This window comes from Mustela lutreola, chromosome 7 (genome assembly GCF_030435805.1).
Source record: "Mustela lutreola isolate mMusLut2 chromosome 7, mMusLut2.pri, whole genome shotgun sequence".
Classification (NCBI taxonomy): Eukaryota; Metazoa; Chordata; class Mammalia; order Carnivora; family Mustelidae; genus Mustela; species Mustela lutreola.
This window is the reverse complement of record NC_081296.1, coordinates 74,785,112-74,798,465: the sequence shown is the minus strand read 5'-3', so window position 1 is coordinate 74,798,465 and position 13,354 is coordinate 74,785,112. Positions and strand designations below refer to the sequence as shown.

At 38.0% G+C, this 13,354-nt stretch overlaps 2 protein-coding genes across 6 annotated transcripts in view; one reads left to right on the top strand and one right to left on the bottom strand.

Annotated features, from left to right (window-relative positions):
- The window catches only part of GALK2 (galactokinase 2), a 105,247-nt gene extending 99,665 nt beyond the window's left edge, over window positions 1–5,582 (bottom strand). Inside the window, exon 1 of the mRNA XM_059181491.1 lies at window positions 5,337–5,582. Coding sequence (XP_059037474.1) covers window positions 5,337–5,356 — 20 coding nt within the window. The 5' untranslated portion in view covers window positions 5,357–5,582. The remainder of the gene's footprint in view (window positions 1–5,336) is intronic.
- A 112-nt stretch (window positions 5,583–5,694) lies between these two features.
- The window catches only part of COPS2 (COP9 signalosome subunit 2), a 30,097-nt gene continuing 22,437 nt past the window's right edge, over window positions 5,695–13,354 (top strand). For 2 of the 5 annotated variants that reach the window (XR_009355567.1, XM_059181501.1), the window contains exon 1: window positions 5,695–5,845. Coding sequence is in view for 2 of the 5 variants with exons in the window: in XM_059181501.1 (XP_059037484.1) it covers window positions 5,792–5,845 (54 nt within the window). In the remaining 3 variants the exon portion in view is untranslated. Of the gene's footprint in view, window positions 5,846–11,693; window positions 11,734–12,813; window positions 12,834–13,354 lie in introns of those variants that run through there. The other 3 variants (XM_059181499.1, XM_059181498.1, XM_059181500.1) reach the window with 3 other exon arrangements.

Sequence of the window (13,354 nt, the reverse complement as noted above, 5' to 3'; positions counted from 1 at the left end):
CAGGCTCCAGGGCCTAGTGCCCTCCCAGCAGCTGTCAGGTACAGCCACCATGCTGCTCTAAGCTCTGGGCACAGGGACTCCCTGGGTGCATGCGAAGAAGCTAAGGAAGTTTATTTTATGTGCCCTGGGGCGTAAATCTGAGAACACGATTAAACCTTGCGCCTCAGGTTGCCTTTTTTCCTTTCTTTTTTTTTCTTTTCTTTCTTTCTTTTTTTTTTTTCGAGTTAGGGTGTTTCTTTTTTTTCTTTCGTGACCAGCAACTACACCCCCAAATACACCCTAAATTGTTTAGTTACTCCCTTAAGGCAGTATAAAATTGATGCATTTGATTTAAACATATTTGCTTATTTCCAGAATGAAGGTATCAGTGGGCCTTTCCAGAATGCAATTAATAGTGAAAAGAAGAAAATACACGTCTTTCAAACTACAAGAACCCTTGCAACCAGTTCAAAGCCTTCATTTTTCAGCTACCTAGAGAAATCCCAAATACCCTACAAAAAGAGCACACCATTCCCATCCCATCATTCTAGTATATTTGTTTTCTTTCCTTCACGGTTCTCGTAACTTCTGCATATTTCTTTTCTTTTGTATTTTCTCCCCATCTCCATCTCCACCATCACTATCACTACAAAGTAAGCAAGTTGAGGTTAGGAACTGTGTATCTAGGCAGTATCTGGCAGATTCTTAATAGGTAAGATGAACTTAATGAACAAATGAAAGGTGAACTGACTTCCTAAGGTCACATGGTCAATCGGTAGTAAAACTTGTATTATCGGGGCGCCTGGGTGGCTCAGTGGGTTAGGCTGCTGCCTTCGGCTCAGGTCGTGATCTCGGGGTCCTGGGATCGAGTCCCACATCGGGCTCTCTGCTCCGCGGGGAGCCTGCTTCCCTCTCTCTCTCTCTCTCTCTGCCAGCCTCTCTACCTACCTGTGATCTCTGTCAAATAAATAAATAAAATATTTTTTAAAAAAAACTTGTATTATCAACTGAGCACTTTCAGTGCTGCTTTAGTTCACAGGGGAATCATGGGAGGATTAATGCAAAAAATAAAGAACCTACAGATTTCAGTAAAGGAAACAAAGACAAATTTGGAATTACAATATAATTGTGTCTGCTCCCTGCTTTGCCTCCACACCATACATCCTTCTGAAAAGTAGATGGTTCACATTTCATAAACCTAGGGATGTATGGTCACCATTTGGGGTGGGGATAAAAACAAATGAGAATTAGAGATACCAAAATGGCAAACAATAATATTGCTAAAAGTGTGCAATTTCATTTTTACAAAAGACATTTTTACAAGGTCAAGGACAGCATAAAGAATGAAAAGTCCCAGCAGGCCTTTGCCCTTGGTTTTGGCAAATATTCTTTAAATACAACAAAAAAGGCACAAAAAGCTCTTACAAGTCAATGGTAATGAGACAAATAACCCAATTTTAAAATGAGCACAAGAATTGAAATGATACTTCACCAAAGAGGATAACATGGATGACAAATAAGCACATGAAAAGATGTTCAAAATTAGTCATTAAGGAAATGCCAACTGAAAACACAATGATCTACTACTGTACTCCTGCTAGAGTGGTTACAATTAAAACAACTAACCACACCATGTGTTGAGGAGGATGTGGAGCAACTACAACTCTTATACATTGCTGGTAGATATGTAAAGTGGCAAAAACCACTTAAAGAAACAATTGGAGAGTTTCTTTGAAAGTTGAGCATATACCTACCAACCATCCCATTGTAAGGTATTTACCTATATTCATATCTATTACTACATAACAATATTACCACAAACATAGCAGTATAAAACAATACACATTGATTATCTCACAGTTTCTATGGTTCGGGAGTCAGGGTATGGCTCAGCTGGGTCCTCTGTTTTAGGGTCTCGCAAAGTCTTATCTGAGGTTAAACTGGGGAAGGATTCATTCCTAAGATCATCTGACTGTTAGCAGTATTCAGTTCTTCGTGGGTTGTCAGAGTGAAGGCCATGGTTTCTTACTGGCTATTGGCCAGATGTGGCCCTCAGCTCATTGCCCCATGATCCTTCATAATATGGCTACTTGCTTTCTCAAAGCAGCAAGGGAGATAGAGTCTCTCCCAGCAAAATGAGTTTCCAATCTTGTACAATGTAATTATGTTCACATAATCACATATATCACCTCTGCTGTATCTTATTAGAAGCAAGTCATGTCTATTTGTCAATCACACCTCACTAAAGCTGAAACAAACAAACAAAAAGAGAAGTAAGTCACAGAGCCCACCCACATTCAAGGGGGGATTATCCAAGAGCATGGTTAGTAAGAAGACCACCTGTCTGTCCACCACATTACTCAAGAGAAATGAAATATATGTCCACACAAAAACGTGTACACATATGTGCCCAATTGCTCTATTTGTATTAGCCAAATACTGAAAAAACTCAAATACCCATCAACAGGTGAATAGATATCTTGTGAGATATCTATACAATGGAACACTTAACAATAAAAAGAAAAAATCAATTGAAACCAATTGAAACAACACTGATGAATCTCAAAGTAATTATATGGGGTGAAAGAAGTCAGGCAAAACAGAGTACATACTGTATGATTCATTTATATAAAATTCCAGAAAATGAAAAATAATCTATATGACAAAAAGTAGATTGGTGGTTGCCTGGGAAAAGTGAAAGGGTTGAAAAGGAAGGATTACCAAGAGGTAATGAGGAAGTTTCTGCAATGATAAATATATTCATTACTTTGGTTGTGGTAATGGTTTCACAGGTATATACATATGTCAAAATTAATCGAATTGTACACTTTAAGTATGTGCAGCTTAATGTACCTCAGTAAAGCTGATAAATTAGACTTCAATAAAGTTTTATATATTTTTTTAAGATTTTATTTATTTATTTGACAGACAGAGATCACAAGTAAGCAGAGAAGCAGGCAGAGAGAAAGGGGGAAGCAGGCTCCCTGCTAAGCAGAGAGCCCGATGTGGGTTCAATCCCAGGACCCTGAGATCATGACGTGAGCCGAAGGCAGAGGCTTTACCCTACTGAGCCACCCAGGTGCTCCTATAGATATGTATTTTTTAAACATAGGATCCACCTTCTACAAGGGCACCACATCACATTAATGCTCCCTGTTACAGTAAAAAAATTATTTACCATTGAATAAAATTGATGTCAAGAAAAAGAGAATACCATAATTGCACAAAGTGTTCAGGATAGGTCATGTGAGTAAAATGACCTAAACATATTTAAACATATTTTTAAGGACAGAAAAGATTTTGACACATAGTGATAGCTATAAGGGCATTCCTTGTACAGAAAAATTAACATGTTTATTCATTCAATAAACAAACTTGTGTATCCAAGCAGTGTGCTAAACACTGTGAAGACCTTTTGGTCTGTCTTAGCAAATTTCCAGACTGGATTGATTAAATTTGGAAATGATTAAGAATATTATGCTCAGGGTGCATGGGTGGCTCAGTGGGTTTAAGCCTCTGCCTTCGGCTCAGGTCATGATCCCAGGGTCCTGGGATTGAGCCCTGCATCGGGCTCTCTGCTGAGCGGGGAGCCTGCTTCCCCTGCTCTCTCTATGCCTGCCTCTCTGCCTGCTTGTGGTCTCTGTCTGTCAAATAAACAAATAAAATCTTAAAAAAAAAAAAAGAATATTATGCTCAACATTTACCTGCAATGTTTACAGGTTTGCAATCTTTGGGCTCCTGGTCACTAACTCACTTTATTTCTTTCCCCTTAGTAGTAGTAGTAAATAATTAAATAGTAGTAAATAATTAAAAAGCAGAAAATTATATCAATAAATTCAATGTAAATCACCATGCACAAGGTTAATAGAAAATCTCAAAATTGCTATACTGATTAGAATGCAAAACTATATAGTTCCGATTACTCTGAAAAAATAAACCTCTTAACCACCTTGGAATTCTATTTTCTCTTTTGAAGAATTACGGATTTTGGGTAGAGTAACCATGTGATATACTGCCCAAACTCCTGAGAGAAATGGATGCTGATAATTATTACTCTGGGACAACAGTATTAAATCAGGGCTGTCCCAGGGAAACTGAGATGTATAGTCACCCCAGATATAGGGAGATTCTGATTTGTTTTAAGGTTTACAAGTATAGATTACTGAGCTATATCCCAGACCTATTGAATCAGAATCTCTGGTGTGGGATTTGGGAAGTTTATAATCTAATGAACTGCCATGCTTGGAAAGCCTTGGACCCTAAGGTGATATCATTAAATCTCTTCCAATCCTAAAATCCTATACTTTATAGGGGAATTTTGAATATAAACTTTATATTAGATGATATTAGGGAATTATTAATTTTATTGATGTAATAATGATCTGATAATATAAGAAAATGTCCTTGTTTTTAGGAAATACACATACCTGCATCTAAGAGTGATGTGTCAAGAGTTTGTTTTCAATTGATTCAGGGAATACACACACAAACACAAAACGGATAGTGGGTATACACATGTTCCCTGGACTATAACAATTTTTCTGAATTTTTGAAATTCTCATAATAAAAAGTTGTCAAGAAAAGACTATTTAGGAAAAACTGTTTATAGGTAGGCAGTCTTGTTGTTATAAATATAATTTTTAAGAACTATGACCAAAAAGATGGCAATTCAATTGATTGCTAAGAAATGCAGCCTGTAATTCCTCCTCTTGGGTTTTTTTCCCAAGGAAAAAAAAAGTGGCAAAGATATTCGTTGCAAAATTGTTTAAAATAGTATTCTAAGTGTACACTATAAATGGCATGCTTAGGTGAATTATGGCGCATTGGTACATTCAATGGAGGTATTATTACACAACCACTAAATTCTCACTGTCCAAAACATATTGCATATATTGTCCTATGCTGTTACATAACTAGGTGCACAAATAATCCGAAATTATATCTGTGCTATAACCACATAAAATTTGCTTCAAGTGAACAGAACTGGAAGTTTATATGGAAAATGCGGTTTAAAACGCAGTCCCCCGCCCCCGTATTTCACTTTCATTTTTTCATTCTGAATTCTGCTAATAATTGTGTGCAGCAAGAGTGCGTATTTTAAAAACCAGTCGTTACCCGTTACCTTAATTTTGGTTAAGGGCAGTAAAGGTCAGTTTATAATTCGTTGGAAAAGCTGGGTAGGATTTTAGGCGCCTCGATTGATTGGTTCGGGAGAGCCACAGCATCATTTTGGCGAGTGCCAACATAACAAACAGCATGTGTAACCCGTACTGCTTAAAAGGTCTCCAAACATCACAGGAACACCCACCATACGTGGGCAAAATGCGCATAGGTAATCAAGGCAGAAATACTACTACCTGTCAAATAGGACGGGCATGTCAGCCTTGTCTCCGCGAAAGGCTTCTGATCCTACGGTGCCTCCTACTTTCACCAGAATGAGATGGTTCCAGAGTCCCAGGCAAGGGAAGAGACTGTTCCCTTGCCCAGGAGGCTGGAAACTGCTCAGTGCGAGCGCAAGGTTTCCAAGGCCCTTCAGCGAAGATCCTCAGCACTCGGCGATTCCCCAGTTGCTAGGTTTAGTTGCTAAGGCACCAACGGTCTCGCAGGAAGACGGGGCGGTGCACTCCCTTTTAGCGTCGTAGCGAATCCTCTCGACACCGAGCGCATTTGTTCCGGGAGGAAACATTCAGCTCCTCTAAGAGCGACGGGAAGGCGAGGAGCAGCTGGGAGTGACGCCTCTGAGGCGTGGAGGATTGTGGGAGGAGGTTGTCTCCAATTTCTCCTCCCTCTCCCCCCCCCCCTCCCGGCCAAGATGTCTGACATGGAGGATGATTTCATGTGCGATGATGAGGAGGACTACGACTTGGTGAGGCGGTGGGGACGGAACTCTGGGGTTAAGGGTGGGGTCTGGCTTTAGGGACTGGGGCGGGGTCGACCGCAGCCTCCCCCAGTAGAACATGTGCTTCTTCCAGTTTCTCCCGGTGCAGTGACAGGACGGGTTTACCTCCTCCCCCTTCCCTCACCGGGCCCGGGCCCTGCTTCTCCAGCATGGGGGAGGGGAGGGTGAAGGAGGCAGCGAAGAGGGGTCCCGAGCCTTGTGCTTCGAGTCTGACCGTCTCCTGCGTTTACACAGACACCCCTGGCCTCCGGCGTCCGGTTTTCGGTGCCTCCTACCTCCTCCCCACCGCGCCAGCCGCCTCGGGGATCGTGCAGCGGTCTAGGCCCTGCCTCTGCCCTTTCGGGCCCAGCTTTCCGGGCCCCTCTTCTTCATCCTGGAACTGAGCGAGAGAGAAATGCTGAGAGAAGGGTCTGAAAACTAGGGGACCTTACTGCTCCCAGGCCTGGCCGCGAAACGCCTCTTGTGGGTCTCCTGGAGACAGTTTAAGAATAATAGTCCAGGGTCCGTTTTGGTTTAAGGTAAAAAGGTGCAGCAGAGCGTTCAGGGCTAGGGTAGCTATTAAACAACAACAACAAACAAACAAAACAAAGTAGTTAAACTACTTGTTTCGATAAAAGCTGGGGGGGAGGTTTTGCTTTTTGGTTTGTTTTGGTGTGAGGGGTGGGGCTAAGGGGATTGACCCGGTGGATTTCTTTTTTGACTTTGAGATTTCCCAGCATTCAAAGTTAAAAATATCAACAGTATAAAAATGAACGAATTTAGGTAGCTGAACGGTGATCTGTAAAGATTCAAGGTTTAACTAAACGTATTTACAAGCTTTCAAGAAAAATTCACTACCATTTCCAGTTGCTGTTAAGGAACAATAACTGTGCGGACTAAGAAATAATTCGGTCTAGGAATTAGCATCAACTTTGTTTTTTACTTTGGGGGCGTTTTTGTGCATGTTTCTTGTATATTATAGTGATTCTGCCTTATTGTCAAGAAGTAGATGCTTAGGGATATCTGGCTCATCTTGTATTTTAAGTGCCATTTATTCTTGAGATACTAATACATTATCTTGAATTCGTCTGAAACTTTTGTATAGTCATTTACAGTTAATTTTCCTATTTTAAATGAAGGCACATTTGCAAAATGTAGAGGGAAGTGCTTGCTCTTACCTGAAAATCAAAGTAGAGGTTTTGATAATTCTTAAAGTTGAATGTAGAGTTTTGCTAATAGTAATGAGTTCTGTTTTACATTTTAGTTTGTGCAGATCAGGCCAGTTTTAGGCAGTGCATTAAGACTGTATTACTTGTGACATCATGTGCGTTTTTATTTATTGCATGTTTATTTATATTACAGGTATTTTCATAACTGTGGAAGTGTCTCTTGAAAATGTTTATATTTTTGACTTTTGTTCTTAAATGTTTCTGCTTATCTTTCCTAAGCAGTATTGAGTACATGACTTATTAGCACTGTGGTAAACTTGAAGATCATCAGTGAGAATGTAATGTAGGAAAGGGAATGAGAATTTTGTTGTCCCATAAAGTATTCAGTTTTTGAAAGAACTTTAAACATGCATTCTTTAACTTGGATAGGTTTTTCCAGCCTTTTAGGGCCCACACTACATGTAGAATATAAAGTTTAATATATAGGTGTTTTAACTTTTTTTTTAACCAAAAAATGTAAGATTTTACACTACTACATAATTAAATGAAATCTTCCCCCCAGCATTCTGTTAAATAGTCCTCCCTCCGCCCCACCCCCCCATATCTGTTCTATGAAAATACCATTCTGGATTCCCAATCAGATATCAAGTAGTGAAAACTTTTTTTACTATGAGTTCAAGTCTTTTGATGGCATAGAATTTATTTAGCAGTTTATTTCTTGGTTTGTTGGGGCGCCTGGGTGGCTCAGTGGGTTAAGCCGCTGCCTTCGGCTCAGGTCATGATCCCAGGGTCCTGGGATCGAGTCCCACATCGGGCTCTCTGCTCAGCAGGGAGCCTGCTTCCCTTTCTCTCTCTCTGCCTGCCTCTCTGTCTACTTGTGATCTCTGTCTGTCAAATAAACAAATAAAATCTTAAAAAAAAAAAAGTGAAATATTTCTTGGTTTGTTAATTAAACCACTATATGTTTCTAAAACAAAGACTAAGGGAGGGGGCGTCTGACTGGCTCAGTTGGTAGAGCATGGGGACTCTTGATCTTGAGATTCAGGCCCTACATTGGGTATAGAGATTACTTAAAAATAAGAATCTTAAGAAAAAAAGAAAATTAGGAGGGCTGGTTGCCATTCATGCTTACATGTTGTCAAGAGAGAAGTTGGGTGTTTTTTCTTAGTTACTTGCCTGAGACTTGTTTCTTGGGATTTAAAGTGTCAAAAGAATTGACTTGCTGGTTTAGGGAAATTTCTTTTTTATTAAAAAAAAATACTGTTTGTTAGAAAATTCGTGATTTCATTTTAGTCAAAATATTAACTAAAGCTGGCACGCGTGGGTTAAGCATCCTCCTTTGGCACAGGTCATGATCCCAGAGTCCTAGGATTGAGTCCTGAATCTGGCTTCTTGCCTGGCAGGAAGCCTATTTCTCCCTCTGCCTTTGCCTGCTTGTGCTGTCTCTCTGACAAATAAATAAATAAAATCTTAAAAAAATATATATTAGTTAAAGTCCCGAGTATTTCTGACCACAGATATATTCAGCATATCTTTTCTGGGTTGTCTGTTGGCAAATTTTAATACCCTAAATCATTTTTTGTACTTGCCCAATCTAGTGGAAATAAGTATTTAGGATACCACCAGGAAAAGTAAAACTTTCTAAAACTATACTGTTTTTGTATAAGAAAGTAATTAATGGTGTGTACCCCAAGATCTAGAAGAAAAAAGAACCAGCTTGGTTTAAAAAAGAAGAAACAAGTGTGAAAGAAATCTAATTTGCTTGAGCTCTTATTTCTAAGATCTATTTTATTTTTTTATTAGAAGCAGAAGCAGGTTTTTTTTTCCTTTTCTTTTAAGTAGGCTCCACACCTAGCATGGAGCCCCACGTGGGACTTGAACTTAGAACTCTGAGATCCAGACCTGAGCCGAGATGAAGAGTCGGCCGCCCAACTAACTGAGCCACCCAGGTGCCCCAGAAGCAGGCATTTTCTAAGCATAGGAATTTATAAAGCAGTAAATGGAGAAGTAGGAGATGATACTGGTAAATGTCTTCATTATTTGCTTGACTGATAATACTAAGTAATAACTAAACCACCATTCATGAAGTTAATAAGGCTATTGATATGTTAACTGTATTGTAATTCTACAGTCCAACCATTCTAGCATGAAATTCCTTAGTAGGGTTTTTTTGGGGGGTTTTTTTTGCTTATTTTGTTTTGTTTTGTTTTTTGTTTTGTTTTGCTTAGGACTTCTAATAATCTTTTTAGAAAGGACTTAAGACAGACTGACTTCATTCCAAATATTATTCTTTAGTAGATCCTGTGATAAGATAGGGCAGTGTATATTTGAATTTAAATGTATTGCAAGGAAAACATTTGTCAAAAAAATAAACTAATTCAGCTCTGGTAAATATATTAAAGCTGTGAGACTCATTTTCCCCTAGCCAGGCTCACAGTTATGATTAGTGAATGAATATTTACTAGCATTGGGGTTTTTTGGTCTTAATATGTTGCTGTTTTAATGCTCTAAACATTTACTTCTTTTTTATCTGCATTTTTGTGGGGAGAGAAATGAGTCGTAGCCGTAGTATATCTCATAGAATCTCATTTGTCACCATTTTAACAATTTAGCAAATAATGGCTTGAACTCACTTTCTGGTGTTATAAAGAATCTTAGAACATAGCTTAACAAATGAAAATATAACACTTCTGTTTTTTAAAAAATACTTTTGAATTACTACAAATAATATAAATTATATATTTTATATATATGGATATACAAATTATATATTTATATAATAAATATATAATCTCCTTTGAAAAGAAGTGGTGATATAGAACAAGGGCAAAAAATGATAGCTCTAGGAATTTGTGTATTTAGTATGAGGGATGTCACTTGTCATTCATTGTGCATATAAAGAGTTTGGAAGTTACAGGTTATTGCCCTCTGAGACTGCTGTGCCAGTAACTTAACTATTTGACAGGATGTTGGGGACCTTTATAGATTTTCAAACAGTATACTGCTTATGGTCTGAGCCAGTGTTTTCTATGCTGCACAAACATTTGGAATTCTGCATGTACTCCTCATGAAGATGAAATTTGATTCTGTAGCTGAGGCTTTTAAAAGAAACTTAACATGTTTGATCATAAATAATTGGGTGGCTCAATGGGTTAACGCCTCTGCTTTCACCTCAGGTCATGATCCCAGGGTCCTGGGATAGAGCCCCACATTGGGCTCTCTGCTTAGTGTGGAGCCTGCTTCCCTTCCTCTCTCTCTCTGCCTGCCTCTCTGTCGACTTGTGATCTCTGTCTGTCAAATAAATAAATTAAAATCTGTTTAAAATAAATAAATAAATAATTGGAAACAACTCCAGATAGGAAAATACTAATCCTTTTAGTACTGATAAGGTAATGACACATAAATTATGGCATATCCATGTGATGGAATGCTATATCAGCATTTCAAACCATGCTCTGAACAATATTCAGTGATAAGAAAAACTTTTGATAACTTGTATTGGTCAGGACTCTTGGGCATAAGAGACAAGAATATTGTTAAACTAGCTTAAACTAAGAAGAGCATGTGTTGATAAACATCACCAGGAAGTATCAATATGGCTGGATTCATGGCTCAGATGATGGTGGTGGCTATTTTTCTCTTTCTTTATTCTGGTCTGCTTTCCTCACTGTCGGCATAATTGCCTTCACATTACATCACAAGATGTAATGCAGCATCTTCCTAGTGTTATAACCTCAAAGGCAAAAAGCCCTAGGAAGGACTTTTATTGACCCAGCTGAGGTCTGTGTGGCCTTCTGTGAACAGCTGTAGAGAGGGAGATGGAATCACTTGCCCTCCTCTGTGAACAGCTGTAGAGAAGGAGATGGTATTGCTTGCCCTCCTCTGTGGGTAGGGCACTATAATTGAAAACCCTCACATGGGAGAGTAAGGGTTGATCATCAATGCTATGCATACAGTGAACACATATACACTATAAATATGTAATCTGTATTACATATTTACATACATGTAATATGTATTACAGTTTAAGTGGGTGGAAATAAAAATTTTGTTAAGTGGGAAAGTAGAGAAAAAATGTCTGGAAGATCTGAAAAATAACAGGAAAACTAAAATTTGTTTATTTCTCAGTGAACCTGTATTTTATTGCTAAGGTGAGGAGGGGCAGGTTCTAGGGTATAAATGATGAACAGAAATCTTACTTTGATCATGAGAGGCCAAATAATATTTTGTCATAGCTCAAAATTTTTAGAGTTCTTCAAAGAACCTGAAGCGTGTAGCTTTTTAAAATAGGTGATACATGCACATAGTTCAAACAAAATACAAGTTTTCTTTCCATTCTCGTTCCCCATTTGCCCAGTTCCCATTCTTCCCATACATAATCAAATACATGTTTTTATCCTCCCCTTTGTTTTTAAACCAGGATATAGCCTATTATATATATTGTTCTATGCTTTGGTTTTTAATGTGCCTTAGAGATTATTCCATGTAAGTATGCAAAAAGCTCACTTCTTTCTTTTTACAGCTGCATTGATTGTATGGATGTACCATACTTTATATAACCAGTTCTCTCTTGATAAGCATTTGTCCTGTTTCCTTTTGCTGTTATAAACTATGCAGCTTTTTTTTTTTTTTTTAACTAAAGTGATAGGTTTTATCTTTTTTTGTAGACGTGGAAAACCATATTCTGAGTCATGTCTGATAAACAAGGTGGGCCATCAAACTGGGTGATACTCTTAGATTAGAAACATCTAGTGAAGTTTTTCTTCAGAATTTCAGAAACATTGCTTAATAATCCGTGTCAGTGGAATAACTTTACTATCTCTTGAAATTACTACTTCAAAGATTAGTGTTGGTTTGGAATATAAGTTTCGATGTATTTCCAAAAAGTCCTCTTGCATTACCTCATAGGTATACTCTGTATAATGAAATTAGAGAGGTTAAAACAAGTATAACTAAAATGATAAATAACAGGAGACAGCTCTTAACATGCTAAGAGTAAGATAAATTTAAGACTTTTTTTTACCCATAAGTGAAATCTGTAAATTGTGACTATCCAGCAGCATGAATTTGTACTTGTATGTTATATCTCAAACACTTGAATTTCAGTGGGAATTAGAATGTTCCTAAGGTTCAAACCCCCACATTTGGTAAGAGAGAAACTAAAGCATCATGTCTGAGTGTCTCACTTTAATTTATAGGACAAATTAGTGGGAGAGTCAAAAGTATATCCCAGGTCTAATGACATTTATAATTTCTCTCTTTGGATGATTTAATTTGAAGACTGAAAGTTTAGGACAAATAAAAGAATCTTCTGATTTACCCTGTAGATGAATTAGGACCCATTAACTTAAGTGAAATTGTAAAAACTTAGGACAACTTTATGAATGGCTAAACCACAAGTGACTACTTAGGAATTTTATTATATCTAGTCCTTAAGGATAATGAGACCTTGCCCTTTGCCTCTCTGTGCCCAACATCTAGTATAGCTGTCAAGATGTGATCAAGGCTTGGCAAGCATTGTTAATGGTGGGTCTTTTGTTCTAGAGCACATTTCAAAGGCCTCTTTTGACAAGGGACACAGGAATAAGTAGAAGCTGTGAAACTGACCTTTAGCAGTAGGTGCATTCCAACATAGAGTCATTATTGCCCCTGGCTGTTCTATTCTTATATGTTATTTTGGAACATTCATCCACTTTTCATTTCAGGTAAACAAACATTTATTGAGCAGTTTGCGTTATAACAGACTCTGGGGATGCCAAAATAAGGAAGAGAAACTTTCTGCTTTTTGAGAAGCTCATAGTAGTAAGGTGAGGGGAGGTGAGAACAAAACACTCAACAAGGCTCCATGTTAGAGACATATATGTCCTGTAAAAGCATGATTAAGGAGAAAATTTCTTTTGCTAAGTAAAGTTGGAGGAAGAACCACAAGGTAAGCCTGGAGTACATCTTCCAGGACTGTTAGGACTGGGAAGCATCATAGGAGAAAAGTGGGAAGTTTGTTAAGAGGGGAGGTAATTTAGAATTCCTAGCAGAGGGGACAGTTAATGCCAATACAGAGATTTTGAGTTGTGTGGTACATGTGGGGAAGGAAGAATAAATTTGGGTGTGTGCATGGATCACAAATTGCTTTGGGGAGTATTAAGACATGAGTTATTATATAAATAGGTGGAACTTAAAAACTTAGGTAGGCTTTTAATCCTTTTAACAATGTTCATGTGCTGCCTTTTCATATATTGCTTAATTTTTTTGTTTCTTAAAACATTCTTAATATATTGAAATACCAGTTTCTCTTTTTAAAAGCATTTTCCTTAAACTTTTACAAATTATA